Source organism: Somniosus microcephalus, chromosome 1 (genome assembly GCF_052327205.1).
Source record: "Somniosus microcephalus isolate GS21.2 chromosome 1, FLI_Smic_1.0, whole genome shotgun sequence".
NCBI lineage: Eukaryota > Metazoa > Chordata > Chondrichthyes > Squaliformes > Somniosidae > Somniosus > Somniosus microcephalus.
In genome coordinates this window covers 437814926-437831922 of record NC_140987.1, presented here as the reverse complement: position 1 = coordinate 437831922, position 16997 = coordinate 437814926, and the positions used below count along the sequence as shown (strand labels likewise).

At 44.4% G+C, this 16997-nt stretch overlaps 1 protein-coding gene across 2 annotated transcripts; it reads right to left on the bottom strand.

Moving 5' to 3' along the window:
* Positions 1 to 944: 944 nt before the first annotated feature.
* On the bottom strand, positions 945 to 15447 carry nkrf (NFKB repressing factor). 2 transcript variants are annotated; one of them, XM_086001182.1, is made up of 4 exons: positions 14819 to 15447; positions 7897 to 8018; positions 3965 to 5832; positions 945 to 1626 (listed from the first exon to the last, which is right to left on the bottom strand). In XM_086001182.1, the coding sequence occupies exons 1-4, from the start codon at positions 15025 to 15027 to the stop codon at positions 1438 to 1440; spliced, it is 2388 nt and encodes a 795-aa protein (XP_085857308.1). In that variant the 5' UTR covers positions 15028 to 15447; the 3' UTR covers positions 945 to 1437. The 2 variants fall into 2 exon arrangements, with proteins under 2 accessions (XP_085857308.1, XP_085857315.1); XM_086001189.1 differs by lacking the exon at positions 945 to 1626 and adding an exon at positions 1694 to 1929 and having other exon boundaries at positions 14819 to 15444.
* Between the last annotated feature and the right edge of the window lie 1550 nt (positions 15448 to 16997).

Sequence of the window (16997 nt, the reverse complement as noted above, 5' to 3'; positions counted from 1 at the left end):
GACAAGAGACTGGGACTGTCCAAACTCTTTCACAGTCATTACAGCTATGAGAGGAAACTATTCCCCTCACTATTGAAAGGCCAATGCCCAACCCATTGTATTGTCCACTCTACTCACCTCCACTTTCAAAGAAATACAAAAGGTAAATTCACTATTAAAGGCTAGGCAGAGGCATGGAACATAGCGGGCAAGTATAAAGAGATCAAATCAAGAGCAGATCAAATTTACAAATCAACTGCAGCTTCAGTCCAACCACCTGGAGAATACTTTCTATAGGAGATGGTTAACAAGTTCAGTGAGTAGTGTTTGTAGAGCCCACTTTCATTTTAAGTTACATGGTAAACAAAGTTCTGCTGATCCACACAATAGTTGACTGAGTGAGCTTGCATGGTCCATTTGTCCTAACTTTGAGATCTCCACTAAAGAATTGCGAAAAACAGAGCTGTAACCATAAACATGCACACAGGAGGTTCTCGACCAATCAGGGATACCACCAAGCCTATCACAGTAAGAAAGGAGTGGGAGGTGCAGTTTAACATTTTTAAAAAAAGGTAATTATGGTAAGGGTGTTTCAGAATTTGAAATGCCAGCAAAAAAAAAAACCCACAATCTCTAATAAAAACAGAATTTGACCAATTCAGTCACTATAAACCAGTCCAGAGTTCTCAGTGGGTTCAAGGGCTGGAGGAGGTTAGAGAGATTGGGGGGGGGGGGGGGGGGAAAGCCAGAGGAATTTAAACACAAGGGTGAGAATTTTAAACTACAAGACCTCGCTGAGCTAGGCAGAGAATTCAGGACTAAATCTCTCAAGTTGATGAATGATGGATAGATTTGGGCCACAGTTGCCTCATCACTGGTTTAAGGTAACGCAAACTTATTTTTTCCATTAGACCCTTTTAGCCAGCAGAAATCATTCACCTCATTAATCTGAGCTAGGTACAAAGTCTGGAAAACAATCTTTATTAAAAGCAAATGTTCCCCTTGAAATAAATACAGTATAACTGATCACAAATGGGGCATCAGTAGTAGCGCAACTATTAACCTCAGCGCCTCTGGGCTTGGTTTTGGGGGGGGGGGGGGGGGGGTGGAGGAGGAATGAGTCATGGTTCCCACTGCAAACTCCCTCAGCTGTAATGTCCCTCAATATCAAATAGTCTGCTGGCCACATGGTGTAGCCTTATACATGAAGAGTGTTAAGGGAGGGCTGCTGGCACCCGTGGAACCATTCCCACACAGCCAGAGTTTTATTAACCAGTGTATAACCTAATGGACTAGCGGATAAAGCATCACTCACTGAAGTACTTAAAGGTTTCAGGTTCAATTGCTGGATGGTGCCAAGTTAGCTGGTCCTAGCAGAGCAGCAGTTGGGATCACTACAGATGACCTCAGTCCAGATGGTTCAATTGGGGGGGGGGGGGGGGGGGGGGAGTCATTTGCTCACCTCGCTGGAAATTGCACAAGTGCCGACGTCAACCAAGAACAGGATTGGGCTTGGCTGTCCTGCCCTTCACGGTCAAATAGTCTACCGATACTCACCGTTAGGCTCACAGAATGGCTGGACAAGGTGCCAAAGGGCTGCTGGTACCTATGGATCCAACCCCCAAGAATAAACACCTTAAGCGCCACCTGGAAAGAAGAGAACAGAGGAGAGAAAACACTACATACTCAGCATGAATATCTCAAACAGCACCAGTTCAGTTTGATATGATTTTTTTTTTTTAAACAAAAATTTAGAACGTTACATGATATTTCCAAGATATATAGCAGAGGAAATACAATTTATATCTATCAGTTTATTTTTCAAATTAGGTTGAAATAAACTCGATATTCTTAAAATTTCCAAAAGCACGCATCGTGTGTTCGTGTTGCTCGGGTGACGAGAAAAACAATCCTTCTAGTCACATTCTTCCTTCTCTGTCCGATTCCACACTGAATGAATTGAGAGAGTTCATTAACATTGGCTAACAGTTACTATCTGATACAGAAGGAGCAATGCAAAGTTAGTCCACTTTTTCAGAGTAACAGATTTATTAAAAAATCTCTTATTCAGTTCAAAAAACAGGATATGCTGAACTCCCCATTTTAGGACACCAAAAAATGCAACAACTAGAATCTGAATTCCTTCACTGAATTTTCACCTTGTATGTTCCCTCAAAGCCAAAGTCATCCAGCAAGCAGACTGACATTCTACACACCTTATAGTGCAATGCTGCTGTGTCTCAGATAACAGCTGATGGAACCTCCAGGGAAGAGAGATATTTGGCCGCACCAGTGTTACTTATATAGTGGTAATCTCAGCAGCGTGTCTTAGTACAGAACTAAATGAAGCTCATTATGATTAACAGGTCAGAATCTAATCCTTCAACACCAGCTAATCCCAACACACACTGTAGTCCTTAAAATAAAGTGGTAATTCCATCTTGGGCATCGTGCATTTGCACCGCACTGGCCGCAAACGATTGAGGTTCCAAATTCTGGTCTATGCAGAGTTGGTTGACCTCATTCAGGGCTGCAATAAGGCACTAAAATTGGCCTCAGCATCCTGGGTTAAGGAGGGGACTTTTGGGGGGGGGGAAATCCAACTCCTGATCTCTTACCAGCTGCCCCTGCTGTAAAGTGTGTTTCTGTATATATCAGGTGAGGACAGTATTGAGCTGGCTGCAATATCCACTGCACTCGAAGAGCAGAGTGCCACCCACCATCGAGGCTCACATTAAGAATGAGGTCAACAAGGTACCGAGGCACCCAACACCCATGAAAATCGAATTCCAGCGAGGAGATGGGGGGGGGGGGGGGGGGCGATGGGGAGGGGAGAAAGAATGCTGTCTGAATAGCAAGCAGGCTACAGGCTGTTAAGCGACAGTTGCTGTAAAGAGATAGTTACATTATTTACAGTTTAAATATTGCACTGTGGAACTATCAAAATGGAAACATACAACTTTTTGTTCCAAATGTCATTCATTTGGCAAACAATTGTCTGTTAGTTCAACATTCTAGCGATTAGGGACTAGTGTGGATGAAGAAAGCTTAGGTCTCAACTACATAATCCATTCAGTGGGGGAGGTGGCGATGAGAATCAAAAAACTAGTGCAACATGTACATCAGAGACCCCCCAGCTAAAACAAATACAGGAAACTTTGGTTTATCCGGAGGTTGACTGTCCGGAATGCTCGATCCACCGGCAAAAATCAGGAGCCGTTTCGTTAGTTTTTTTTTCTTTTAGTTGCTTTTTTCCCCCCACCAGTCAGGCTCTGCAAGGTCTCGCTGAAGCTGTTGCTAAGCTACAGAGACGCTTGCAAAGTACGGCTGACTGTTTAAAAGCTGTTGTTAAGCAACAGGGTTTGTTGCCAGATACGGAGCTCAAAAGCTCCGTATGTTTCAACATTAGCGCTGGTTTGTCCGGCAGTTTTGATGGGACGGCAACAGCTCGGTCCCGTCGGTGCCGGATAGCACAAAGTTTCCTGTAATAGGATTAAAAAATATACACTAACATTCAAGATCAACCATCGTATATTTAATGGATTTCACCCCTTTCCCCTTAATTGAGATGAACCACATCAAAACAGTTGTTAGTTCACTAGTAATTTCAACAGTAGCAGTTTATTACCATTTTTTGTAAATAACAGACAGTTATTATTTTTATACAAGGAAAAAAGTGATGCAGAAATACTGAGACAGTTCATTTTGGAGACCTTGTTTTGAACATCTACCTCACTGATGACAATTTCAAAACTTGTAAATAATAAGATGTAAATAAACTTCTATTGCAATTGAGAAACCATTTACAATAAATGAACTCAGATTACTGGGCAAGAGAGTCTCGCTTTAGAAGAAAACTGCACATAAATAAAAAGGAAAAATTGGGCGGAGTTCTGCATCAATTTGAACAACCCGGCACTACCAATTCAAATCGGCCAACCTGTCCTTCCTGTGCAAGCTGGTTCATAATATCATCTATACGTACTTTTCTGCTCACAACCAAATAGCGCTCCTTTCCTTTCCCGTAGGATTTGCTCTTGAGACCGTACTTGGCAGCCATCTGATGGATTTGCATTCGTTCTTCGTTGGTCAGCTCTTTGGAAAAGGTTAGCTCATCCTGCCTGTCTGAGCGGGCATAATTTTTGATAAGATCTTCTATATCTCGTTTGTTTAATTTAGAACCACTCTTGCTCATCTCTAAACCCAGGCCCTCCCTCTTGAACTGTTCTTTTACCACGATTGGCTCTGCAATACCCTCACCCTCTTTCCCTAAGCCGCCCCCCTTCCAACCCATTTTTCGTAAAAGCTGATTGCCAATGTTGCCTTCTGTGATCTTCTGTTTAAGAGCTTCCTCGGCCGATCGTCCGAGGATTGCACTGCGAGAGATGGCCGCATCAGTGTTGCCCGGTTTGCTCGATTTCACAACTGGCTGCGTTTGCCTCAGTATACCCAAAGCTTTCTCTGCCGCCGTGTGCTTCACCAACTTCTTGGTTCCGTAAGCCTCAGCAATAAAATGGTCTTCTATAAAAACACAGCACTGCCAAACCTGACTGGGTGTCAGCTGAAACTTGTAATCCACGGTCATCCTGTTGAATTGAGCCGAATTGTTCAGAATGCACACAGCGTTCTTTTCAGTCTCCAAAATGACAAATTCCATCCAGTGCTTCTTTTTGAGTTCTTTTGAATGGCGATTGCTCTGTTTATTGGTTTCATTTCCTTTATTGGCTGCATCCTTGCTTGGTATTTTCTCATCTGGCTTTTTGAGAGCAGGAGGAATGTCATTTCGAGGCGTGTTTTTTTCGCACAATATTAAGTCATCGATGCAACTGCTTTTACACTTGCGCTTCACAACCTGAACCACTACGTCTTTAAGGAACAACTTTAAGGCTTGCTCAGAGGCCCTATCTCGAGCTCCAATTTTGCTGCCAGCATAACCCGTAGACAAGTAAACACCTTGACACCTCAACTCACAGGCATAGCCATCTGTCAAGACTTTCTTGTTTCTTGGTACATCAGCTGGAGGTATCTCCTTCAGCGAGACGTAGAAATACTGAGGGTTTGTTTTACACGTCTGAATACAGCTGCTTAGCACGTCACTATGGTTCAGCTGGTTACTGAAGCCTCCAATAGCACTAAGCTTCCTCGACACAGATATCTGGAGAATATTAAAGAAATTCTGTCGACTCTTTACCGCAGATGGAGAAAACCCACCAGATGACGACGCCTTGCTTGACAAAGGCTGCAGAGGTTCAAGAAGTACCGACTTACTGGCATTTTTCTTGGATGATTTTCTACCCTTTGACCGCTTGGTCTGTGTGAAGCCCAGGCCTTTGTAGCCCTGTTTATTGGCAACTGGGGTCTTGGAAAAATCCGGCCCCCTCATAGTTGGATAAAGATCTGACGTATTGGAATGATAAGCCTCATACTTTGCAGAATAGTTCTGTTGTATTTTAGACATGTAAGTGCTTAAACAGCTTATCCCTTTAACGCAGTTTCCACCTTTGGTTTCCTCTGCATCGGTGAAGATGCTTTTGTACAAGGAGTCATAATCAAATGTAGAAGAATTCTGAGAAGAGGCGGGAAGCAGTGGGCCATTTGAACTTTTGCTAGGTTTGTTCACTTTTGAGGCGGGGCAAGATTCCGTTTTCACCGAGTTCTCCTCAGTTTTAATCAGACAATTTGATGAGAGACCATCTTCATCTAAATCTGCCCATCTTCGTGGCTTGTCTGCTTGGTTTGGCTTTTTCTTCGCATCATCCCCCTCCTTGGTGCTGCTACTAACAAATGCAACTGGCTCAAACCGAAATCTAGGGCGGAATAAAGGAGGTTTCCGCTTTGCCGTCGGATTTTCACCTGAGAGGGTGGAGAGAGAGAGAGAGAGAGAGAGAGACACTGTTAGGTAGCATTTTCAAAACATTGCCTACCTTACATATCAACACGTTACTGCTTTTATTTTTAAACAATCAAATGTGAAAACTTCAGCGATATGTGCCCCTAAATATTTCTTGCTCTTATGCTGATCTGCCAATATACATAACGGTAGGTAAAATCTCCATAACTTAAAATAGTACCCAACTCAACAGATTTGGGGGGGGGGGGGGGGGGGGGGGGGTGAAGAAAGAATCTATTAGGTCAGTGCTGTTGGGGTCTCTCTTTCTCGGCTCCTTTTTCTGCAGTCAAATTGCATGTGCCCATTTCAATACCATCTTTAGGCTAAGACTCCTAACTGCTTTTAAATGTTTTGGAGATGCAATGAGATGCTTCCATAAGGAGCAACGTCTCAATTTCGTAGAGCTTCAATAAACACTTATCTTGGTAACTCTACAGTTCAAGTTAACCTTTTCCTCACTAAGGTGTTAGTTGTTCAACCTAAACCACTGGCAAAGTTACTTGCTACATAAAATACATTTCCTTAATTCAGCATACTACTGCAATTATCCAGACATACGCAGCTTTAGGTCTCAACTCCTACAGCACATTGGAGGCCTTTCCGATGTTTAATTTACATTTGCTGAAATTCATGAATGCCAGGTACTGTAAATACAGACGTAAAACCACCTCAATATCTACAGAATCCACATTTCTCAAAAGCCTAACATGCACTGAACATCAGAAGTTGACTTATTATTACACAATAGATGCTAAAGCATTGATGCCACTATTTTGATCATTAGCAAGAGTTAGCCATAGGTTAGCTGTACTACGCTCTGGAAACGGAAAATTGTGCGAAAATCCTACACACCTAATATTTTACTGGCAAAATATGTTGCTGAAATCTTTACGTATAAATTGTTACAATGAGAATGCACCAAGATGAAAATGGACAATTCTGTAGAATAAGATTCAGCCCATATCAGGAAGAATTAGGGAAGAAATATAAATGTTAATACCTAAATATTTTAAACATATTCATAGTATTTACAGCACAGAATCAGGCCATTCAACCCAAATATTCTATGCCAGTGTTAATGCTCCACATGAGCCTCCACCCACTCCAACATATCCTTCTATTCCTTTCTCCCTCGTGTTTATCAAGCTTCCCCTTAAATGCATATTTGAGGGATCAATTACATTCAAAAGATTACACTTTGGGATGGGAATTTTGGTTGGAAAATAATTTCAAAAGGCAGCATTTTAGTTATTAAAAAAATCAAATGCATTATGGCAAAAAGAACCAATTGCCATATCTGCATTAAACTAAAAGGAATGAGAATAGGAACTGGGCTCTGGTGCAAGTTACAAAACACTTTTTACAGCTCTGGGGTAGAAACAACCCAGACTGACCAGAAGAATGTCCTCTCGTCCTCTCTCTCTTCCAGCTATACAACGATCACATCTTCAAGCCAGTTGTTAGTGGGTGTGTGCCCATGGAACCAAACTGCCCATAATTTAGCACAAATTGACATTCACTCAAGACTACAATGATCGCTGTTATTGGAGACAAAAATCATACTGGTTTAATTGGACTTGCTTTTCTGAGGTTGAGGTTGTTGGTGCGCAGCAGATGAAGCTTTAATTCTGCAGCTCTGCACTCTAACCAACCAGAGAGGCGTCACACAGTTACTGAATATTCAATTCCCAGCACTGACACACATCCAATAAATAGAAGATTAAATGGAAGGGATTTAGAACAGAAAGCAGGAAAAAAAACAAAAAACAAGAGGGTTGAGAGGTTGCAGAATGTACTACCAGAGTTAGTGAGTGAAGTAGAGACCATGTCAACATTTACAAATAAGTTAGATGGGTGATTGAACAAAAGGGAAATAAAGGGATATTGGAAAAAAGGCAGGCACATGAGATTAGGACTGTACTGCTTGAGCAGAGGATAATCACAGACTGGCTGGGCTGAACTGCCTGTTTTCATGTTGTAAATACAACGTAATTGTATGTAAAAATAGGACAGAATTCTTCACTTACCACTGTCAGAATTGGATCTTTTGTTGGTTGTGCTCCCAGGAACTAACTCAAATGATCCTATGTCACCAACATCAATACCTTCTGCCATTCGAAAGACCCTTTCTAAAAGGTCTGGGCTGTATCTATTAGTAAAAACAATCATATCATCTATATGCATCACTTACCCACCATTATCACTTTCATTACTTGTCTGATAATTATACTATAATGTTAAACTACCAATTAATACAGTTAACTACAATATACTTAAATTTATTACATCCAAGGTATACTGATGCATTCCTTCTTAAAAACAAATTATTTGCTTTGGCCCATCTCTTTTTCCCCACCATCATGATCTCCTCAGTTGATTGGGTGAGACACTGCAGAGGCAAGTTAACGTTTAATCCACCAGGAGCCATAGCCAAGCTGCGAGAAAGGCACCGTCTCCCATTTAAGGTACGGAATCTTGTCCAATGTTGCTGTGTTTCAGTAAAGGATGTTGTGGGTACCCCTTGGAGTTGAGAGAGAGTCAGGTCACACACACCATCCTGACTTGGATATATATTACTGTCCCTTCACCGTTGCTGGGTCACAATCTGGGAACTCCCTACCTAAAATTATTGTGGGAGTACATTCACCACACGGACTACAGCGGTTCAAGGCAGCGGCTCACCACCACCTTCTCAAGGGCAACTAGGGGTGCGCATTAAATACCAGCCGTGTCAGCGACGCCCATATCCCGAGAATGAATTTAAATAAAAAGAGTTGGGTTCGGGATTCGGAAGGGAGTGGGTTGGAAAATCTTCAATGAAGCATCAACAATCTGAACAAAGTACAAGACAGACAAAGTCAAATACACAACTCTCGTCACATAACTAAAGTACTTATACTTCCCAATGAAATCTCATGAAAGACACCAAGAAAGATATCAGAATTCCTAAATAAAAATGTATAAATAACTAGGAGTTATAGTCATAACGGCACAGAAGGAGGCCATTCGGCCCATCGAGTCCGTGCCGGCTCTCTGTAGTACACAGATGCTGCCTGGCCTGCTGAGTATTGCCAACATTTTCAGTTTTTATTTCGGCTCTGACAATGTTGTACACCCTCAGCCCTGCACTTATCAGCCTTGAGTTTTAGCTCAAGTCCATAGTGGCTTGAACCCATAACCTTCTTACATAGTAACTAAGCCAAGCTGATGATTAAAAGTCAACTACTGGGCAAAAGCAAAAAGAGCTGGAACAAAAATAAATCCAGTTCCCATAATTATTTGATTCATACATCATGCACCTTAAAATGCAGAGCTGCATTGTCTGCAGATGTTTTTGGTCCTACAACTATGTAACAACATACTAGAAAGGCATCTTTTAAACTCTTTCAGATGAGACATTAAACCGAGGCCCTGTCTGCCCTCTCAGGTGGATGCAAAAGATCCCGTGGCATTATTTCAAAGAGCAGGGCTGTTCTCCCCAGTGTCCTGGCCAATATTTATCCCTCAATCAACATCGCTCAAACTGGTTGTGGGACCTTGCTGTGCGCAAATTGACTACACGCTTCCTACATTACCACAATGACTACATTTTAAAAGCACTTAATTGGCTGTAAAGCACTTTGGGACATCCCACGGTGGGGAAAAGGTGCCGCTATATAAATGCAAGTCTTTCTTTAAATATTTACCACTGAAAATGATATAATTTGGAGAATGTCAGAGTGGAAATTTAGGTTTTAATAGCGTTATCCTGTAGCTTATAAATGAAAGTAACAAAGAACAGTCTTGCATGTACCTAATGCCTTTTACATCCTCAGGACATCCCACAGCTCTTTACAACCAATGGATTGCTTTTGAAATTGTTGTTACATAGGCAAGCGTGGCAGCCAATTTCTGCATAGCAAAGCCCCACAAAAAGCAAATTAACAAATGACTAGATAATCTCTTTTAGGTTGTGTGAGGAAGGAATGTTATCCAGGATAGGTGAACTTGCTGCTCATCTGCAAAGAGTGCCATGAGATCTTTTATGGCCACTTGAGCTGGCAGTCAGGAGCTTGGTTTAACACCTCGTCCACAAGACGGCTCTGACAATAATACAGAAGCAAAATACTGCGCATGCTGGAAATCTGAAATAAAAACAGAAAATGCTGGAAATACTCAGCAGGTCAGGCAGCATCTGTGGAGAGAGAAACAGAGTTAACGTTTCAGGTCGATGACCTTTCGTCAGACAAAGGGTCATTGACCTGAAACGTTAACTCGGTCTCTCTCTCCACAGATGCTGTCTGACCTACTGAGTATTTCCAGTTTTTATTTCAGCTCTGACAATATTGTACACCCTCAGTCCTGCACTTACCAGCCTCGAGTTTTAGCTCAAGTCCACAGTGGTTTGAACCCATAACCTTCTTACATAGTAACTAAGCCAAGCTGATGATTAAAAGTCAAAGAATTGAACAATTTAGTTTTAAGAAACATGAATGGACTTGTACCTAAGTTTTTATCTTTTACTGCAGAGGACTATTTTCATTAAAATTTGATCTACAGTGCCAAGCAGTTTCTACTTTACAGAAAAGGTACATGTAGCCCCAGTATCAACAAACAAGCCTTGTGAATTTAGAATGATTTCCAACTGTGAAACATAGAAACTAGGAGCAGGAGTAGGCCATTCGGCCCTTCGAGCCTGCTCCGCCATTCAATGAGATCATGGCTGATCATCCAAACCCTAGCACCCGGTCCCTACACCGACAGCCATCCCACCCAAGCCCTATCCCCATAACCCCGTAACCCCACATATTTAATCCCCCCTAACACTAAGGGCCAATTTTTATCATGGCCAATCAACCTAACCCGCACATCTTTGGACTGTGGGAGGAAACCGGAGCACCCGGAGGAAACCCACGCAAACACGGGGAGAATGTGCAAACTCCACACAGACAGTCACCCGAGGCCGGATTTGAACCCGGGTCCCTGGCGCGGTGAGGCAACAGTGCTAACCACTATGCCACCGTGCTGCCCAAGGTTTGATTTTAATGTGTGGATGTGATTTTTTTGTTTTAAAAAAGACAAAACAATTCACACCCCACTCTTTGTAGCAAATCTTTTTACGATCCCATAATCCCCCCCGCCCCCCAAATGTGTCTACACTGGTAAAAGACCTGCACTAACTTCATTAATGCCAAAATGTGAGAGGAGCCCGAGGCAACTGATTGACTTCCACTCCATTACTGTAACAAAGTGCCTAGTCTCTGTTCCACATCCCCCCACAGAACACATGCAACCAGGAACTCACCATGTGGGGAAAAGCACATGAATGAAACGAGGTCCTACCATTCTGGGCACCAATGCTGTTCCACCTACCCCTCCACCACCAAATCTGTGAAATGTTCGGAGAGTATAGGATCTCCTCCTAAATCCATGCCAAGTCTTGTGTTCCATAATTAAACTTAAAACCTGTCCAGTTCCCTTCCAAATGGGGTCAACAAAGTCAACGTGTATTTTACACTGGCAGCTGATTCCATTTGTTGACAAGCAGAAAGACATTTTCTAAATTTGTATTGAACGTTACTTTTGGCTTATAATTACACAAAAATTGCTTTCTTGCTGGCTAAAGTCTATGGTCAATCATGCGCAAGAGTTGTTCTGGGCTAGGGCCAATGACATCCAAATCCAGTGCTCTCAAAAGCCCCACGGGAGCATCTGTGGAGTCTGCATCTGACTCAAAGGCTGTGGCAAGAATCCTTCTGCAGAGAGGTCGGAAAAGCCAGTGTTGTGTGCTGCACAGACAGAAGACATAATGAACCTGTTCAGTAGAAGGTAGATACATAGAAACATAGAAGATAGGAGCAGGAGTAGGCCATTCGGCCCTTCGAGCCTGCTCCGCCATTCAACGAGATCATGGCTGATCATCCAAACCCTAGCACCCGGTCCCTACACCGACAGCCATCCCACCCAAGCCCTATCCCCGTAACCCCGTAAGAGGACTTCACATTGCATCGTCTAGCTAAGGGTTTGGTTGCAGGCACAGATGGTACACGTGCCCTATCCTAAAAGCGGCTGTAGACCAACGGGAAAGGAAAACAACAATTGCCTTGGAGAATGTCAGGAACTGCCAACTCACCTTGGAGTTGCCCATCTTAGGCTGGTGAATAAGATTGTTTGAAGCACAAATACTCCCGTTGTTTCAGAAGCTGTAGTTATGGTTTCTTTTCCACAAGGGGAAATCCTGGTGAGTTGAACACTACTGAGGAATCTCACCAATATTAATGGCTCTTCAGGTTGTCCTAGCAAACATATTGGATGCTTTGAAGGTCCCTGGAGGAATTAAAAGGGAAAAGTCTGGATTTCAATCTTGAGGAATGCGTAGGTCAAGTTGTCGCTCTCTGTAATCACAGAGAATTGTAAAGCGCTGGAGGAAAAGCACTCGAGAAGGAGGGCGGCCTTCTTGAACCACTGCAGTCCATGTGGTGAAGGTACGCCCAACAATGCTGTTTGGTACGGAGTTCCAGGATTTTGACCAAGAGATGATGAAGGAATGGCAAGATATGTCCAAATCAGGTTGGTATCTGACCTGGAGGGGAACTTGGTGGTGACCGTGTTTCCATGCACTGGCCGGCACTGTCCTTCTAGGTGGTGGAGGTTGCAGGTTTGGAAAGTGCTGCTGAAGAAGCCTTGGCAAGTTTTAAGGTGGTGGATGGTCGTTCTTATCAAGCAGACTGCTGAATGCTGATACGTAACCTCTCACTTGCAACATCAGCTGCTGGAAGGAATTACTTGGCTTGGCATTACAGCACACACTCAGATAGGCAAGGTTGCTTAGCCAAACAGATGATGGTTCTACCGGTTGGCAGTACAGGGCAGAACTCTGTTCAATGGGATACGGTGTGTATCCATGCTGTGGTCAGAACAGTGGCAAAGCACGCACAAATTTTACGGTAAGTTTTACTGCTCACTGTGGTGCTTGCGAGAAGCTCCTGCGACCTGATGTCCGCCTACTGAGGGCTCAAATCTACACTTCTTTAAAGATCTGCTAATGACTTCCGAGGGGGTGGGGAGCGGAGTCTATTTGGGGTCGAGCTGGCTCCAAAATGACAAGACAGTTGATGTTGATGGAAAATCAGAATCCAGTTTAACCCTGTGACAAGCTTGATATCCAATAGCTGAGCCAGGTAGGTCCGCAGTATTTCAGAACACTGTTGGTGAACAAGACCAACAATTTGCATTTTTCATGGGAAAAGGGAACAAGATATGACCCCCCCAAAACTCCAGAAGATTCTGAATTAAATGTGGAATTCAACTTTCTAATTCACCATAAACCACTGGGCCTAATTACAAACAGAGGTGGGAATTGCAGCCCCAAAACCACTGGGAGACTAAAATCCCATGTAATAAAGATTCAGTAAGAGAGTCACCCTGCCAATGATTGACCAGCGAGCTCGACTGATTAATGGCACCCAGAACAGTCGACTAGTCCCTGGGCGCTAGAATTCTTCCCACTTAGCTCCGAATAAACCAGCAAGCCAGCGAGGCTGTAGAGAGCACTAGTTCTAGCCAAACAAACTTATCAATGCTCGGTACTGATAGGCTGTATGATTTTAGTTGGCTAAACTCCAGCAGTACCTCTGCACACTCTGAAGGTACCTAAACTGCAGTTCTTGTTAACTTGGGCTTAAGCTCTCTGGCTGGGTAAGTGGGGGCGAGGTGCAGTTTATCAGTTAACAGCTCTACCTCCGTGGATTTCTCAGTCGTTTGGTTTGCCAGCTCAAATGTGGTGCTCAATGTGTCACACACCTAGCTAATGAAAAACTTCTGCTTATCAATTCTTCAATATATGAAGCACCTTAATTGCTTTGTGATCTTAAATATTCCTCTTGAATTAGAGTGCTTTATTCCTCTAACTTCATTGTTTCCATTTCAATAACTGCAACATGTATCCCCACAAACACCAGGAACCAATAATTGCAGCAAAAAAGCAGACAGGGTCTTTGGAGAGACAAGCTCTCTCAACAAATCCCATCCTCTATTGCCACTTAAGACTGACTTTCTCAGCAAGCAACAATGACATTCAACCATGCAGCAACACTTCCATTTCATTCATGCAAGGCAAAGCTATTAGTTCCTCAGACCAAAATTATAACATTATACAACAGTAAACAAGCAACTGCAAATCTCTTCCTCTCCGCTTATGAGACACACTAGCCGCCGTCTCTTCAAACTAAATTCGACTTCAGAAGAGCCTATTCTCTCTCAATAATATAAATGCAAGTCGTTATTGTTGAATTCCCCCGCTCCACAGAAAAATAAAACTGTGGAAGATCTTGGCAACAAGGCTTGCACCTTTCACGACCACCGGACGTCCCAAAGTGCTTTACAGCCAATGAAACACTTTTTCCAAGTGTAGTCACTGTTAAAATGTAGGAAACGCAGCAGCCAATTTGCACACAGCAAGCCCCCACAAACAGCAATGTGATAATGATCAGATAATCTGTTTTAGTGATGTTGATTGAAGGATAAATATTGGCTGGGACACAGGGGATAGCTCCTCTGCTCTTCGAAACTGTGCCATGGGATCTTTTACATCCACCGGAGAGGGCAGACGGTTTAATATCTCATCTGAAAACCAGGCTTTAGATACAAGTGCCCCTGTGGCACAGACATGGGGAAGGTGCCCAGCGGCTGCAGAGTGCCGAGAACAGGAGCAAAGTTGCTGCTGGAAGTTGGGAGACGCTGTGCAACTAATCCGACAATCATTGAGGGAAGACGACATCCCAGTTTCCTGTTAAAATCCCTGCAAGAAAATAAAACACCCCCGAGGCCTCCTCCCAGCTCCAGCACACACACACACAACACACGCAGCGAGTACATGTGGCCGAGGAGCCCGGCCCGGGAGGAGGGGGGGGTGTGCTCTGGTTGTGTAACAAAAGCCGAGGCCTGGGGCCTACTGACCGACTCGCTCACCTGCAGCCCAGGAAGACGTGGTTGCTCCAAACCATGGAGAGGGCGAGCAGCTGCTCCGTCCGGCTGCCCGGGTAGTCGCAGAGGTGGCGGACGATGAACTGCCGGCGGATCCGCCAGTGCTTGTCGCTCTCGGACAGGCCGCGGTACTGCTCCACCGACTCGGCCAGCTGCTGCTTGGGCCCGGCCTGCGAGTCCACGCCGGCCGCCATCTTAGAGCCGATGGGTTGGGGTTGTTGGGTGGGGGGGTGGGGGGAAGGAAGGAGGCGGCCCAGGCGGCGTGCGCCCTGCCCGGTGAGGGAAGAGAGAGGGTGAGTAGGTAAGTGCTCGGCCTCCCGCAAACTCGATTAAAAAAAAATAAAAACTGGACCGACGATTAGCCAGCGAGCGCCGCAAGCAGACTAGGCCGCGCTGCTAAGCAGGGCAGCGACTGAAAGACGCCTTCCACCCGGCCCGGCTCCGCTCCGCTCGAACCGCCAGAGCCCAAACCAGCAGCGCCCCTAGCGTCGGGCGTAAGGAGGCGCCAGTGAGCGGCGAGTGGCCCCGCCCCCTGCTCCCGCACAATGTCTCCGCTCTGCTGTCACAAACGCCTCACCACCCGCCTCCCTGACGACAGCAACGCAGCCTGCCGCAAAGAAGTGGAGCAGTGAGATTTGGCCAAAAAATAAAATCATTGAATTTGCCTTCGTTTAAAAATCCGGGCTGGGGGGGGGGGTGCCCCGGTGTCTCGGTGTCTCCTGCCGCCTTTCGGATGAGACGTTAAAGCCATCCGCCCTCACATAGAAACATGTGAGAAGTCACACAACACCAGGTTATAGTCCAACAGCTTTATTTGAAATCACAAGCTTTCGGAGCGCTGCTCCTTCGTCAGGTCACCTCCGAAAGCTTGTGATTTCAAATAAAGCTGTTGGACTATAACCTGGTGTTGTGTGACTTCTCACATTTGTCCACCCCAGTCCAACACTGGCATCTCCACATCATAGAAACATAGAAGATAGGAGCAGAAGTAGGCCATTCGGCCCCTCGAGCCTGTTCCGCCATTTAATGAGATCATGGCTCATCATCCAAATTCAGTACCCTGCCCCTGCTGTCTCTCCATATCCCTTTAGCCTTAAGAAATATATCCAACTCCTTCTCGAATATATTTAATGAATTGGCCTCCACTGCCTTCTGTGGTAGAGAATTCCACAGGTTCACCACTCTCTGGGTGAAGAAATTCCTCCTCATCTCAGTCCTAAATGGCTTACCCCTTATCCTTAGACTGTGACCCCTGGTTCTGGACTCCCCCGCCATCGGGAACATCCTTCCTGCATCTAGTCTGTCTAATCCTGTTAGAATTTTATAAGTTTCAATGAGATCCCCTCTCATTCTTCTAAACTCCAGCGAGTATAAGCCTCTTGGTTGGATGTAAATGATCCCGTGGCGCTGTTTTAAGAAGAGCAAGGGGGGATGATGGGGGGGGGGGGGAGTTCACCCCAGTGTCCCCTGGCCAATATTTATCCCTCAATCAACATCAATAAAACTGATTGGTCATTATCACATTGCTACCTGTGGGAGCTTGCTGTGCACAAATTGGCTGCCACGTTTCCTACATTACAACAGTGACTACACTCCAAAAGTACTTCATTGGCTGTAAAGCGCTTTGCGACGTCCGGTGGACGTGAAAGGCTCTATGTAAATGCAAGTCTTTATATATTTTAAGAGTGCCATATTATAAAAAGGATATAGAGGCACTGGAGAGGGTGCAAAAAAGATTTACAAGGATGATACCAGAACTGCGAGGTTATACCTATCAGGAAAGGATGAACAGCCTGGGTCTCTTTTCTCTTGAAAAGGGAAGGCTGAGGGGTGACCTAATAGAGGTCTTTAAAATTATGAAAGGTTTTGGTAGAGTGGATACAGAGAGAATGTTTCCACTTGTGGGGAAGAGCATAACTAGAGGCCATCAATATAAGATAGTCACCAAGAAATCCAATAGGGAATTCAGAAGAAACTTCTTTACCCAGAGTGGTGAGAATGTGGAACTCGCTACCACAGGGAGTGGTTGGGGTGAATAGTATAGATGCTTTTAAGGGGCGGCTAGATAAGCTTATGAGGGAGAAGGGAATAGAGGGTTATGCTGATAGAGTTAGACGAGGAAAGACGGGAGGAGGCTCGAGTGGAGCATAAACGCCGGCATGGA

Coding starts and splice junctions, on each gene's coding strand:
- nkrf (XM_086001182.1), bottom strand. CDS start 15,027: ATGGCGGCCGGCGTGGACTCGCAGGCCGGGCCCAAGCAGCAGCTGGCC. Junction 8,019..14,818: donor CACGTCTTCCTGGGCTGCAG/GTGAGCGAGTCG, acceptor TTTTACTAATAG/ATACAGCCCAGACCTTTTAG. Junction 1,627..3,964: donor ATTTGGTTGTGAGCAGAAAA/GTACGTATAGAT, acceptor TCTTCTTTCCAG/GTGGCGCTTAAGGTGTTTAT.